Raw genomic sequence first — 15,936 nt, 5'->3', positions numbered from 1 at the left:
TTTAGACAGACAGACATAGGGTTATTTTCTACTATGGCAGGATTTCCTAAAATTAGGAAGTCTTTATTTCACCTCTAAATACAAGCTCCAGGTAACGTCTATTATTTTCAAAAGCAGCATCTTTTTGAGATTGTCTTCTGAAAGAAGAAATACATTGAAGTGACCAAGGTCCAATCACCTGTAATCGCAGCACCAAAGTATCATACTTACTTCACAACCTCAGTATTTGCACTTGCAGGAAAGACAAATGAGTCATGTTTTTAAATTATAGGGGAGGAAAGAAAAATAATTACCATTATTATTGCTGCCATATGCAACTGACTTTGCTTATCATGATTGCCTATTAAAGTGATAGTTGCAGATTGCAGTATGTAAGAGACTATGCACTGAACCCATTACTTGCCTACCGTGAAGATAAATGAATGAAGAAAAGCCCATCATTTAAAACTCTCTAAAACACCAGTCTGTATAAGTAAAGATTTTTACAAAAGGAGGTGATTTTGTCAAGTCATCTGCAGCACTGACTGGTTGAGCAGAGTTCATGTTACTTCCTCTATTTGTACTTTGTTGCTATGATTGTACTTTGTTGCTCCGGACCTGTGGAGTCCAGAGCACAGATTATAGTAGACAGGGTCCAATGGAATAAAAAAGTTCTATTGATTTTTGGTAAATCCACTATTTACAGAAAAAGAAGGGGGATTACAGTAAGACACTCACAAAGGAGAAGTGCCCAGAAACCACAGTCCCCTGGGAAAAGATACTCTTCCTTATGCAACAAGTTAGGTTTCAGTGGTTTGAAGTTTTTAGTGGAATAGAACATAGAAAACAGAGTATGTTTAAACATTGTATGTTTACATATTTTAAAGCCGATTCTTTGCTTGGGATTTTTATGCACTGCTATTTTTACCTTGCAAGAAAAGAGGAGATACTAGGAGACATTTGTTCTCTTCTGCACACAGTGCAGAATGGTCTTTGATCTGTTTTCTTATGTGCATATTAAAGGTGAGCAGGAAGGGATCTTTAAGATATCTGTTCTTCTATTGCTACTTGATAATATTTAATCATTTGTACAATAAATATGTATAGTCTCATTTCCTGAGAGCTCACTGGGTTCCCTTAAATGGACTCTCCTTTTATATCTCTGAATATTCACTTTCTGTCCTCATTCTGGGATTCTTGACAGAAGGGAAATTTAGTGTAATTCTTGAGAAAAGGGGCCATCTGCTTTGATGACAGAGAGGAAAGAAGGTTTCAGAAAACAATGGAACTTTCTAAGAAAGTTTTTCTGCCCTGGATTTACTAGAGAGAATTACTTTTTCTGGTCTGGGAGGACAAATGTAAGCAGTATGTATTTGCCAATCTGACTTAAATTATGTATTCTAAATGCAAAACTGGTCATCTTCTTCAAAATAATCCTTCTACCATTTAATAATCTCTCTTTTTTATAACCATTAGAAAAGAATGTATAATCATAAAATGAGATTTATTTCTTTTTAAGAGCTCCCCAAATGTTTGTATGTATCTTTACAAGTTCCTGGCTGTCTGAACTGTACCTAAGATCTCCAAAATAAAGAGAGTTATTTTAGAGAAATTAAAAGCCAGACAAAGAAAAAAATTATCCTGAGTACTCCAGCCGAGCTCAGACACCAGCAAAAGCAAAAGACTTTGTTTTCAAGTAGACTTTAAGTTTGCTTATGGTTTGATGATCATGTGGTCCAACATAGCCTTTGGAAAAGCAGAAGGTAGCATTATAAGAATTTCCAGTGTATATGCTAAATATTTCTCCTTAGAAAATGATACCTTTCTAGTTTGTGTGTTCAAACTAACAACTGCTTGGAAAGGGCTCAGAAACATGACACGAGGGTGAAATTCTTCAGACCAGACACCAAACTGCAGGTGTCTATAATGTAGAAGCCAACATGTGGGCAAGACTAAAGAACTACTGCTTTTCTTATCCTAAAGCATGGATTTACATATGGCCAAATAAACAGCTCTCTAAGGTCGATGACTAGATCTACATATAAAGGAAGCTTAAACACCTAAATGCAGGTATCTGATTAAAGAACTGAGTTCCACCCCTGCTGCAAACAAATGCCACAGGTTATCACTGATTAAATTACATTTCAGTGCATTTCACCATTTTCACTGTAAGAAGTACCAGAAGCAAAGCTTCTGATTCTTTGCCATGTATTGATATTTACAAATTGGAAGAGACTATTCAGTCCTGAAAGCTTTGGTACCATGACAGGCTGCAAAAGCAAAAGAAAAATCAAGCAATACTTACTACTAATACACAGAGCTCTGACTGTGGTTGAGAAGGAAGGACCATATCCTATCATGACATCATGGGACAGGGAGAAATGCTACTTCAATATCCTGCATCTTGAAATGTTTAAAAGCTGATGTGAAAAGTCATATAAAGCTGAATTACCACTCCTAATACAGAAAGCAAATGGCTACATACAAATAACAACTAAATAACAAAAATGTACTTGTTTAGCATGCAAGGTTACAGCAACATAGAATATATATAAAAATATATATAGTTGCTTACACAAATAGAAAGCTATATGTCACCCTGCCAATCTGTGTCACCTTAAAGCAAATTCAAGTATATATACCTTTACAGATTTCAGGAATTATTAATTCTGAAAAACAGGACAAAAATTACTTTTTTCTATGAAATTAGCTATTTAAAATTTTGCGGTGCAGTAATACTGTTTGGATAGAGTGCTGGTCTTAAGTATAACCCTGTCTATCTCTGGAGGCAGCACCACAACCCATTAAACTCCCCTTATTTAATCTGTCCATCATAAGCTTAATATGCAACTCATCCTTTTCATATCACAAAGGACAAAAAGGTGATCTTTTGTATTGAATCTCTAATTTACGTTCCCCATCCTCATTTCCCAAGCTGAAAATGGTAGAGAAGAAAGCTTTTTCTGCAGTTTCTTCAGCCCTTTTATCTGAGGAAAAGCAGTTATATGTTGGGTCTCTAAGGGATTTGACGCTCTCTTTATCCCCTGACCCGATTTCCATACTCAGAGCTGCAAGAAATGAAACCGTCCCATAGAAAGATAACATATTTGGATGTTAGTAATACTTACAGTATGTAAATTATATGTCCTTTTGCCCGAGACCCACTCTCCTCTTTTGGGACAAGGGCAAATAAGCTCTCAAAATGAAATACCTTGTAATGGAATTGTTCTAATCCACTCTTTTAGATCCTCACTCGAGGGGGAAACAACACAACTCCTAGTCTCTAGAGGAAAACAACACAATAAACTATACAGTGCAGATTTAATATCAAAGAAAGAGGGCATTCCTGATAGATGAAAGACCTTGAGACTTACCCAGGAAGATTTGCAATGTTTTTCTTTGCACAGTAATTTGTAGTTCTTAATTAAGTCATAGCATTTCTTTGGAGGGAAAACTGTATTCATTTTCTCACCATTGTAGTCACCATTTTAATAAAGAAAGAGACAAAAGCATGCTGAAGCTGGAGGGCTACAAAAGATATTTTTTTTAAGGAGGAAGAAATAATGATTGCCTTTGAGCTTCAATCTGGATACCACTTCTCCCAGAACACAACCCTACTGACAGAAAAGAAATTTTTTCTTTCTTTTTTTTTCTATTTCACCACTCTTTCCTTTGTTGTCAGAGAGGAGTTATTTTTCACAAAGAGAGAAATAAGAACCAAGAGAGTTTATCATGAAGCTATCAGTAATGTTAGAATGGCTTGCTTATTTCAACTCCAGAAACCATTTGGGAAACTATATTTAAAAGCTGCCAAGAAGATGGAAAAACAAAATTAAAGCAAGCCCTTAGATGAAACTAAATGCAATAGGCAAGGAAGAGCTGTCTAGTATTTCTAATTCTCCTGTTTGGGGAAAGAGGTATACAAGGGGAGTGGAGACCATAAAGGTGCCAAGCTTGCATGCCCTTCTTAAATAGCCACTCCTTTTACCAGTGCAGATGAGAGGATACTGGGTTAGATGGGTCACTGACAAGAAATGCCAGTAGAACATTTCTTATCACTGAGTCTTCAGATCAGAGTGGAAACTTGTATTTTTAAACTGAAATACAAAGTTGTCAGCAAAATAACTGTTGGTTTCAATAGAATCAGGTTTTTGTCCGGTAGTTCTAGCTGTCTGTGCATACAGATACAGCTTGTAACAAAAGAAAACTGTAATCCCTTAAACGTATTACAATAGTATGACTGTGCAGAACCATATTGGAACTGATTGCCTAGTAAGCCTTGAATTTAGTAACTCACGGGTATGTACATCAGGTAAAGAACATCAGCTCCTTTAGCAAGCATGCTATTCTTGTTCAAACTTCCTAGTTCTTCTATCTGGCATCTAAACAAAAAGCCTTGCAGCAAGACCAGTTAAGGAAGAACCCAGATTTAGTAAAGAGTGAAGAGGAAAATTATGTTTTATTGTTTCCTAAAGATATGCACCCAGTCAATATCCCTAAATCATACTGTTTGTGCTTCTGTACACTCAACTGCAATGCTGACCTGTGGTACTCATGGGTACAAATGGCTCAGCTGCCAGAGTCTTCCTTCTTAGGATCATCTACCACATGCAAACCTCTTAACTAAATAATTTTCAATAATTGAAGTAGGACAGAGAGCAAGTAGTGTTTCGGTGTTGATGTGCACTGATCAGTAATTTGAATTAACAATTAACCTTTAATGTACAGTAAATTAATACTTTCACTGCTAAGGTGGTCTTTAGTACTATACTATATCTATAGGTAAAAGCAGCTTACCTGAATAACATGTTTCAGCTTGTCAATAATTTGACTTATTACAGGATCTGTTCCCTTCACTTTTACTTCTGGATTTGCAGACTGAGCTTTGATTCCACTGCCAACCACACGATGAGTATAGCTAGTTTAATACACAAACACACACACAAAAATGGTTTGGTAAGTTATTCTACTCTCAGAGAGTCATTTTCTAGTTTGTATTAACTCTTATGGCACCAAAATTCCACTTTAATGAGATGCATTAATTTTGTGCATATATTTTCACAGAAAATAATTACAGCATAATATAATTACTACATTCCACAAAGTTGTATTATTTATTATAGCTTTAATTTTACTACAGACTTTAAGAAGAAAAGACATATTCACATTTTGAAGCACAAAACATTCATCTTTATGCATGTTTTAAAGTGTGTGCAAAGACTGTCCTCCATTTTGGTTTTGCTAAATACAAACTACATGGTGATTGCCTAAATGAATGACATTTCAGGTTTTCAAAACAAACTCCAGATTCTAGACACACTGTATGTTCAGAAGTACACCTGAAGTTTCCCGGTGTTTTTGTGAATGCACATACAGATTGAATATTTATTGCAGGGCAACAGCCAAATTGTGCATAAATTATTTAGCATTACATAACTGATATAAGTCCAGAGTTGGCCTGTCCTGGTTTGGCTGGGATTGAGTTACTTTTCTTCATAGTAACTAGTATGGGGCTATGTTTTGGATTTGTGCTAAAAACAGTGGTGATAATGGGGAGATGTTTTAGTTGTTGCTAAGTAGCGCTTACACTGGTCAAGGACTTTTTCAGCTCCTCGTGCTCTGCCAGGGGCACAAGGAGCTGGGAGGGGGCACAGCCAGGACAGCTGACCCCAACTGACCAAAGGGATGTCCCACACCATATGATATCATGCTTAGCATATAAAGCTGAGGAAGAAGAAGGAAGAGGGGGACGCTTGGAGTGACGGCTGTTACACGTGGTGTAGCCCTGCTTTCCTGGAGATGGCTGAACACCTGCCTGCCCATGGGAAGGAGTGAATGAATTCCTTGTTTTGCTTTGCTTCTGCACACAGCTTTTGCTTTACCTATTAAACTCTTTATTTCAACCCACGAGTTTTTTCCCTTTTACTCTTCTGATTCTCTCCCCCATCCCACTGGGAGGGAGTGAGTGAGTGCTGTGTGGTGCTTCGTTGCTGTCTGGGGCTAAATCACGACAAGGCCAAAATTTACTTAATAGATAGATACAGAAAAAAGAAGCAAGAGAAACCAAATATATGCTCATTCAAGAAAGAACTGCTCTAGTAAGTAGAACATTGTTTCTGATATATCAAAACTCAAAATACAGAGACTAAAAATAACCACCTAGCAGAATTCTGTGGCTTATTAAGATGTAATTCTTCATTCAACTTCCCATGTTATATGTAATACTTAAGTTATGCAAGAAAAACTGTATATCTACCTTCTCATCATAGATACTGTATATTATGCAAATACTCTCCATATGTTAGGTTTTATCTGCATACTCTACAAGAGGATAGCTCTATACATCTCTGTCTCAAAAATATTTTGCCAGCTGTTACACTGTAAGAAAAAGAAAGAACGCTATCAGAGGTGGAGTAAAGAAATGCCTAATTCCTGCCTATCAGATCTGCATATGAGCATAGACAACACAGCATATTCAAATTTTGCAGAATCTGTTCTATGAAAAAACATTGCAGGCCCTCTTAGCCCTGCTGAAACCTTCCATGTATGCTCAACAACGAACATTGTTCATTAAAGCAAGCAAAGACAACAATATTTTGTCTTTGAGCTTTGCTTAAATATCACCTTAAGCAAGATTGAGGATATTCCTAAGGAAGCATACACGGACCCAGATACCATTCCTGAAATTATATTGGCCATGCTCATAGACATAAATTAACCCTGTCATACAAAATTACTCTAAGTTTTCCATAGGTCCCAGAGAGCACAATTTGCCTTCTATAGGTGCGACAAATTAGTAGCTCCTTTAGGCATTACAAGAAGATACTTTTTGAACTACAAGTTCTGCAAAATGCTTCAAAAGTGAACTGATTCTGAGGCTCAGCAAAATTTCCCCCAATTTTTAAGGTATTAAGAGCCGAGCCATGAGTCTTTCATTGCTTAAGTCCTTTAAACCATTTGATTTCACACAGTAAATACTAAAATTCTAGACCTTCTGTGTACAGCTCTGTGTGTGTTATTTAGGGCAAGTGTAGTCTCTATTTCTTCTGTATGCAATCAAGTTCACTGGAAGCAGAGATAATACCAAATTTAAATTCAATTATGTATCAAGATATCACAGCAATGATCACCTAGGATGATTCACAAGTTAAAGATTCCAGCTTTATTCATTCTTCATTTGAGAAAATACTCAGCTGTATCCAATATTCAGGACACACTGTATCAGATAAAGGTAAATACTAAAAATAATAAGCTCATTACTAAAAGCTATTATGGAACCCATTACTGATTCACTAGCCATACTATTACTTGGAATAGATGTTAATGGGGCACAATCAGGACATCCAGGCTTAATGTACTTAATGTAGTTCACTGGAACATGGTAGTTGAAATGAGTTTTTAAAAAATCTTCATAGCACTGTTGAATACACTGAATATATGAATGGTTCATATCCTTCACAAAGTAGTATTTTGGTTTATAGAAGACAGCTTTTTGTGCTGTCTTGTAGTGATGGGGTAAAGCCTTTTATAGGGGTGTGTACAAAATCTGCAGCCTGCCTGGTAGACTTGGGGCAATGTTTAACGCAGTAAGGTGAGTAGGGTCAACAAATCTTCTGGTAGCTTCTAGGGATAAAAAAAAAACAAAACCCAAACCTAGAAACCTCCAAAGTTTTCCTTAAAAATCCTTCTTTCACAGTCATTTATACATCAAAATAGATAATTCACTACAGAATTCCTTCCTTCCTTCCCCTTTCCAGATGAACAATACTGCACCCACCAGATGGACAACTGGTTTAACACAACACACTGGTTTAATGCAACACAGCAATTTCTCTTCATACTATAACACTATAAAAAATCTTAACCGTTACGGCTATTCTTTCTATACAGTGCTCCCATTTTCTGTGTCACAGCATGCCAAAACGTACGTTCTCACTTTCTGTCACTCAGAATTCTTAATTAACACCTTTTTCAAAATGCTGGAAACCCAACTATTACACATTTGTCTATGAACTACATAACTGTGTGAAAAGAATACCGTTTCTCTTTGTTCAATTCAATAGACAATACTAATTTCTCTAACCATGCAGGAAGAAATAAACCATACAGGCATTGAGACTTGCCTAGGCTACAATTCTGTTAATTTAGCTCACCTGGGAATTATCTGTCAAAGACTCATTCAAGGCTGGCCATCATTTCTTTCTCAGCTATTTCCACAATAAAATCCACACCCTTTCACAGATAGTATTTACCGTAGGACTAAATCCCAGGAAAGTAATACTGTCTTGTGAGTGGACCAGACATTAGGAACTTCAGTCATGTTCCCCAACCTCTTTGGAGCTGTCATCCTCTATATTCTTCTGCAGGTGTGGTTCATAAGGGATAACTGGATTTACTTACCAGTAAAAAGTGTTAGCAATTAATTTGTTCTCTCTCTCCCACTGCTAGCCGTTCTGTTATAGTTGTTCTTTTCATGTTCTCTCAAAGGCAAAATACATATCTGCTCCCCAGGTAGAGGAGCTCTATTACCTAATATTAACATTTCTTTCTAGGCAATGATTGATTCTTCTTTCTCATGTAAAAAATATACACTTTTTCTGACTTATACATGTTCAACATTGTCAGGCCTATGTAATGCAATGGCTCTTTACCATTTTGGGTTGGAAGCTTCAAGTCATCCCAGAAACATGTCCAAAATCCATTTGAATATTCTCTCAATTCTCATGACTAAGGCAATTCCTGTACAAAATCCAGATATTCTTACTCAGTAACACTGTCTGTAGCAAATCTCACTTAATATCTTTTGCACACTTGAGTGAGAATTAGCATCTCTGCACAGAAAGCAGATATACAGTATGAGTGGGCACTCTCCATCCTGAGAATATTCCTGTCCATTCTTCTCCCTGCCCTCGCAGCTTTGTAAAGAAACTGAAAAATTTGATAAGCATTTTCTTCTTTTACAGTCACTGCCAGTCTACTTTTCCTTCCTTTCAGGAAGGAAATACACTCAGTCACTTACCAGTCAGAGAACCTACCCACATTAGTTACCCAAATCGCATCCTTGCTGACTGCTTAGAGGTGGAGTTTGCTTCTTCCAGCTGAGAGTGGGGAAGGGTAAGAAACTGAAGTAGATGTGACATGTGCATCAAAGCAATGACAAGCAGCACACTAGCGCTTGATAATACCACAACATTAACTGTATTAGCATTGAACGACTACTAAATCATTAGGTACTGGAATAACAACCTCTGTATTACTTGTTTTTACTTATTCTGAGCTGTTTAGTACCTTTCTTCCTAACTTCTTTCTCACTCCTACTCTTTCTCTCACCCACATCTGGTGTAATCCTTTCCAGGCTGACAGAAGTAGTGAATTTGTGATTCCCCCTGCTTTGCACTGCCTGCAGGCCTCCTCACCTCCACAGCAACCTTCCCAAGCAGACAAGAGCACCATTCGAACTAAAACCTTCATCTATGCACTGACTGTCCCCAAAACAGTTCAATCCCTGTTCTGTGACAACTGACACATTTCATCCCATCCTCCTGACATTTTTGTTGGTTACAGGCCCCAGAAGACCCCAAATAACACAGCAGATTACATCCATAGAGAAAGCTTTGGATCCAGGATTGGTATAATCACTACTCAGTCCAAAGGCTTCTGGTTTATCCTCAGGTCTACTGGATGCTTACCACATTCCCCAGCTTGACTCTTAAAGGAGTTACTACTCTCTCTCTCTGCAGAAATCCTTATGCTTTTGAAGTGCTGGGTTATTCAAGCTTTGTAAAGTTTTTACTTCTTTAATCCTTTAATCCTCCAGGCTCTGGATACCAGTTTTAACCCAGGAACATGCCTTATAAAGCACCACATATGGAAAATGAAGAGGTAAATGACAAAAATTCAGATTCATTTGGATGGAACAAAAAGAATGCAATCCCATTTGGAAGAATGGTTTTCCTGAAGTACGTTTGGTTTGCATGGCAGGATTTTGGTAGCAGGGGATCTACAGGGGTGGCTTCTGTGAGAAGCTGCTAGAAGCTTCCGCCATGTCCAATAGGGCCACTGCCAGCAGGCTCTGAGACGGATCTGCCGCTGGCCAAGGCCGAGCCCATCTGCGATGGTGGTAGCGCCTCTGGGATAACAATTTTAAGAAGTGGAGAAAAACCCTGCTGCTTCTCCAGGACAGAGGATTGAGATGTGAGAGAAACAACTTGGCTTACACCAAGGTCAGTGAAGAAGGAGGGGGAGGAGGTGCTTCAGGTGCCAGACAGAGCTTCCCCTGCAGCCTGTGGTGAAGACCATGGTGAGGCAGGCTGTCCCCCTGAAGCCCATGGAGGTTAATGGTGCAGCGGATATCCACCTGCAGCCTGTGGAGGACCTCACACTGGAGAAGGTGGATGTGCCCAAAGGAGGCTGCAATCCTGTGGAGATCTCACACTGGAGCAGGCTCCTGGCAGGACCTGTGGACCCATGGAGAAAGGAGACCACAATGGAGCAGGTTTGCTGGCAGGACTTGTGACCTGTGGGGGACGCACACTAGAGCAGTCTGTTTCTGTCTGACTGCACCTTGTGGAAAGGACACGTGGAAAGAACCCACACTAGAGGACTTCATGAAGAACTGCAACCCATGGGAAGGATCCACGTTGAAGAAGTTCAAGGAGGACTGTCCACCATGGGTGGGACCCAATGCTAGAGCAGGGGAAGAGAGTGAGGAGGAAGGAGTGGCAGAAACAGTGTGTGATGAACTGACCATAACCCTCGTTCCCTGCTCCCCTTCGCTGCTCAGTCAAGGGCAGGTAGGGAAGCCAGGAGTGAAGTTGAGCCTGAGAAGAAAGAGGTGGGGGAAGGTGTTTTAAGATTTAGTTTCATTTCTCATTATCCTACTCTAAGTTGATTCATAATAAATTAAATTAATTCCCCAAGTCAAGTCTGTTTTGCCCACCACAGTAAGTGCTGAGTGATCATCCTGTCCTTATCTCAACCCATGAGCCTTCTGTCTTATTTTTCTCCCCCTGTCCAGTTGAGGAGGGGGAGTGATAGAGGGGGGTTGGTGGGAATCTGATGTCCAGCAGGGGTCAACATACCACATCTTTGACAAATTTGACAATACCGTCTTTATGTACCAGTTCACACCATAAATGTTGAACAAAATTGTTTCATGTGATGTTGCTTTGCTAAATAATGGTGGCCTCAGAACAGAATCCCCAAATGTGAATACACTTAATATACTGAAGTAAGTGAATGTGTATGTTCACATTTTTTTCCTGTTTTTGGAAAACCTAACCCGTATTAAATTTGCTTTCACTGCAAAGTGATCTGCCTTTGATCAAGTGACATTAAAAACTATCATTTAACTTTCAGTCTTTTGTAATTACAGGCTCTGACAAGTCACAAGGCAGGTTGAAAACCCTTTTTCTTTCTTCAGGTGTATAATAAGGCATTGACAAAACCTTATGAAATACTGCTTTATTGAGACTTATCATAAAAGTAAGATTATGGAAGTCAACCTATTTTTGTTCTATCTACTCTTTTGCTGCTTGAAATGATATCTTTAGCATACAAAAATTATAAACTTACTTATATATTGTTGTTTTATTTTCCACATATCGTTGTGTTTAATTAACAAATGTCTGTAAATCTAACAACATCGAACATGCTAATGTGGACTAAATGATCTGTCAGAGCTAAATGGGTTATTGGGAATCTGTGCACGGTACACAAAACTTCATCCCTGTAGACTTACATTTACATGCAAAATATGTTTTTCTTTAGTTGGGGAAAAAATATAAAAATCTCAGAATCTTGGTTTGAGAGACTTCATTCATTATAAAGTTTTAATACAGCATTAATCACCTTCTGTTTCTTTTACTCCTAATGTATAAGTAATGGAAAAATCATTTTAAGGATCCCCACAGAGGTAGCCTGACTTGAGCAAGCGTTGCTCAGATTTGAATCCTGGGGAAAAAAAAGATGACGAATTTCTTGCTAGAGAAGTAATAGACCCGCCATCTGTGCTCATTTCTGTGCAAGCATGGTAATGTATCACATCACTTTAATAGGCAGACTTGGTCCCCAAGTACTATTTGTTTTCATCAACACTAGGAAAAAAACCAAACACCAATATATTTGTATTCTATAAACATGTTTTAAAGTGATGAATAACAAGGTGCCTGTTTTCTGAGTTCAATATATGAATATTCATATAAATTTCCTATTACTCGCTATTGTATCTATGAATACAGTTGATGAGGTTTACATTAGATTGCATCAATATCTTTTTTAAAAGAGAAGATTATGCTCTGTTGCCTATCAGTGATTTCTTGGTGCATGCAGCTGGAAAAGCTATTAGAAGTAATTAATATATTAATTCTTATAAGAATCAGCCATTTTGGACATGGTACTTAAGGCAGATCTGTAGTTCTATATCCCTATATACCTATATATCCTCTATATATTGTGATGACAACAAATACTGATATATCCTATTTATTGTCAACAGCTAATCATGATCTTCCACTCCTTCGCACTAGTTTTGTGGAGTAACATCAGCATAGAATAGATAACATAGAGTAAGAAACCAATGCTAAAAATGGGTCTGAGACATAAAGTTTTGATGTAGATCAAAGCTTCTCCAGAATTAAACTCCCAGTACTATTAGTGTTTTGCTTCAAACCTGTTAGTCTTCAAATTTGCTGCCACTTATCTCTGCTATTACTTCAGTATGAAAAGAACGCAAATTCTTGGTTAGTAGCAGATTAGTTTCAAGTAAAGCCAACCTTATTTAGGGCAGTCTTTTACACAGCTAATAAAGGGCTCTTAAGAAACCAATTTTCTAACTACAAAAAGAAGAAACATATGAATTATGGAAATAAACAGGAAATTTTTGAGTTTAAAAAATTGGTTTCAGATTTCAGATAGAAATTCCTGCTATTTGTAGATGTGGAACAAATGTGCATTAGAACCAGAACTCACGCAGAAACAGAAATACATCAAAGTTCAGAGCTTCCCCCAGACTAGTATTTGTAAATAGTACAATCATTTCAGTTGGCTCTCATTGTAACTAATAGTTAAAATGCCTGAATGTTGCCTGGGGAACCATGTAGAGCTGGACAATTGGACCTACTAGGAACAGGTGCTGGTGAGCTCACTGTTTCAAGACCCTAGCCTAAAACTGAGAAGTCAATAGTTTCAATAGGTGGTAAGGATGGGCATGATACAAACCTGCAGTGTGGATAGCCCATTGTGCAACATAGCCCCAGAGACATCCTCAACATCCATTCCCAGATACTTATTCTGGAATCCTGGACTTTTTTTTCCAATCTGTGACACTTTTTTTTGTTTGGTTCAATTGGTCTCTTTTACCCAGTTACAACCTGAAGTTAAACACTGAAGCAATGAGCAGGACTCCAATGTGGTTACAGAGGCACAGCCTCATGGCTTCTGGACCACAGAAGCATGGCATAGTCCTGCCACTTAAGACCACAAGTAAATGGAGTTCACACGCCCTGTAGACTTACAGTGAGTCTGAAGGACATACAGACAGTGAAATAATTCACTAGAGATGGAAAGCAGATACATCAGTAAAGGGAAATTAAGAGGGAGATACCATTAAGATAGATTTTTTTCTAATCATCTAATACTAAAGTACCTCAGTGTCATGGTCTATGAAGAGTACCATCTTAACGCAGATAAAAAAATGCAAAGAAAACCTAACCAACAGTTAAATAGAAATCTTGTGGGTTTCCCTCTGCAACATAATAAGAACTTGTGACATAGAGACATAAAAATATTTAGTGCCAAGGAAAAGACGGCATAGTCATGAATAAGCCCAGACGAGGTCTCAGGCATAGTTTGACGCTTCCTAGAAATTGCACCAGTAGGACCCTTGCAACTGTGGAAAAGCTGCATCTTTCAAATACAGGAAAATTATAAACTGCTAAACACCTTCCAAATGTGGACAAAAATTACATATTGTAAGATCAGAATAATAAGTATAATCTAGTCATGCTAATGAAGGCCAAGATCCTTAAATATCCATGAAGAATATTCACAACAGTGAAATATTTAAAGAAACTAATTTTGACTTAGGCCTAAAGAGAAGGTACAGTTTTACCTGAAAAATAGAGTATGTACAGATGTATACATAAAAAGCATATGTCTATGCAAGGTTTTTTCCCCGCAGGACTGTCATCTTATGCTGACAGGATTCAAATCCACAGGACAAACCTACAGAACATCACCCCCAAAAAATGAGAAATATTCTTCAGGCAGTTCCAAAATCTGGGAACTGCTGTCCCTGAAACCCGTAAGTATCTCTCCATGATTTCACAGTTGTGTAGAGTCTGAACGAGGGTCTAGCATACATAATCTCTGTCTAATTGTTCTATTTCCATGCCTTTCATATTCCTGGTTACAGAAGAGTCCAGCTCAGCAGGAGGAAGAGAATACACTATGGTTTTTTAAAAATTTTTCTACTAAGCAATCATTATCAATGACAGGTTTGCAGGGGAACTGCACACAACCAAACATCATGTTTTCTTATTTTCTTTTTAGTGAAAATGATCCCTTTAAATGAAAACAAATGAACTCAGAGCCACTACAGACTTGAAGCGTGTTTTCATCACAGATCAGACTGTCAGGGAACTAGCAAGTCTCTATATACATTTCTAGGAAACTATGCTTCTGCATGTACTGGGAATTTATGCAGAGAAAAATGTAGTCACAGGTCAAGACAGTCAAATCCTCCAGTTAGTGGCAAAAAAACCCAAACATAAATTACAGTTTTCAATAATAAAACTAATTTTTTATATATGTAAGCTTGAAACATTGCACAGACAAGCAGAACTTCAGTTCTGCTGATAGAACTTCAGTTTTCCTGATGGTGCTGAAGAAAAGAAGTGAAAGACAGAGGGACTAACTTTGCCTTTAACGTTTTCAGGTTCACTAGGCATGAGCAAAAGGGTATAAAGCAAGCAAATCCAGAAAAAGAAAAACTGAGGATACTGAGTGGGATTCAAACTTGTTGCTTCTCCCACTGCTTGGAAGAAGTGATGCTGAACTTCTTTTAGGCACTTGGACCATGTTCCAAGCGGGAGATTAAAGTAACGAAAGATGTGTTATCACAGCAAATGCTAGTCTCCAGAACAACCCTAAGTGCCTTGGCAGTCAAACCTCTCCCAAGAAACCTGGTGATGTCCTGCACTTTAGCAAGTTCAGCTGTTTGCCCCATCCTGATGTGTCTCTGCCAGCTGCTACCATCACCTTCTACCACCACCTTCTTGGGCTTTTCAGTGCTTGGCCCCATTGACTTTATCAAGAGCTACTCAGGAATCTCTATGTTACGTTGCCCAGTTACAGGATCATGGTATTGAAACAACTACTCTGGCTGTGAAGTGCCTAATCACTGGAGTGCATTGACTTACCTCTGAAGGACTCGCACATATCAGGTAGTCACACTGCTGTAGGAGGTTTAGGTGGTTCACAGCTGCTGCAGCTGCACAGAGACACTGCCTGACGAAGCTTATTCTTTTCATCATTTTGCGGCAATAGTATTCTCACCTCCATTTGCAATATTTGATTTCAAAGTGAAATCTTGTCTGATAGCATTACAGTAATCTCCCTGAGAACAACCAGACAACAACCACTAACTCCTCATCTGGTAACAACGGGGAGGGCTTTCCACTGGTTTCATTTTCTGCATTTGAAGCTAATTTGGTGTAAATGAAGCAATGCTGACTTTCATCAGCTAACTGTTTGAAGTAAGCACTGAAATCCCAGGGAAATAGCTTGAAACTAGGTGTTTACTTCCTGTGGGTGCTTTGGGAAGCTCCAGACAGACAGAATATAATACACAAGAGACCAATTAACTTAATTTTTAAAATAATCTATTTATTTACTGTATTTGGTCTCCTGTATTCATCTCCTTTAATGGCATTGATACAGTAACCAAGATGCAATTTC

At 38.2% G+C, this 15,936-nt stretch overlaps 1 protein-coding gene across 3 annotated transcripts in view; it reads right to left on the bottom strand.

Annotated features, from left to right (window-relative positions):
- The window catches only part of GPC5 (glypican 5), a 763,124-nt gene that overhangs the window by 492,883 nt on the left and 254,305 nt on the right, over positions 1-15,936 (bottom strand). For all 3 annotated transcript variants that reach the window (XM_075089583.1, XM_075089590.1, XM_075089601.1), the window contains exon 6: positions 4,777-4,897. In XM_075089583.1, the coding sequence (XP_074945684.1) occupies positions 4,777-4,897 (121 nt within the window). The remainder of the gene's footprint in view (positions 1-4,776; positions 4,898-15,936) is intronic.

This window comes from Phalacrocorax aristotelis, chromosome 1, assembly GCF_949628215.1.
Source record: "Phalacrocorax aristotelis chromosome 1, bGulAri2.1, whole genome shotgun sequence".
In the NCBI taxonomy this organism is placed as follows: Eukaryota; Metazoa; Chordata; class Aves; order Suliformes; family Phalacrocoracidae; genus Phalacrocorax; species Phalacrocorax aristotelis.
The sequence above is the reverse complement of the archived record's forward strand: the minus strand, read 5'-3'. Positions and strand labels throughout refer to the sequence as shown.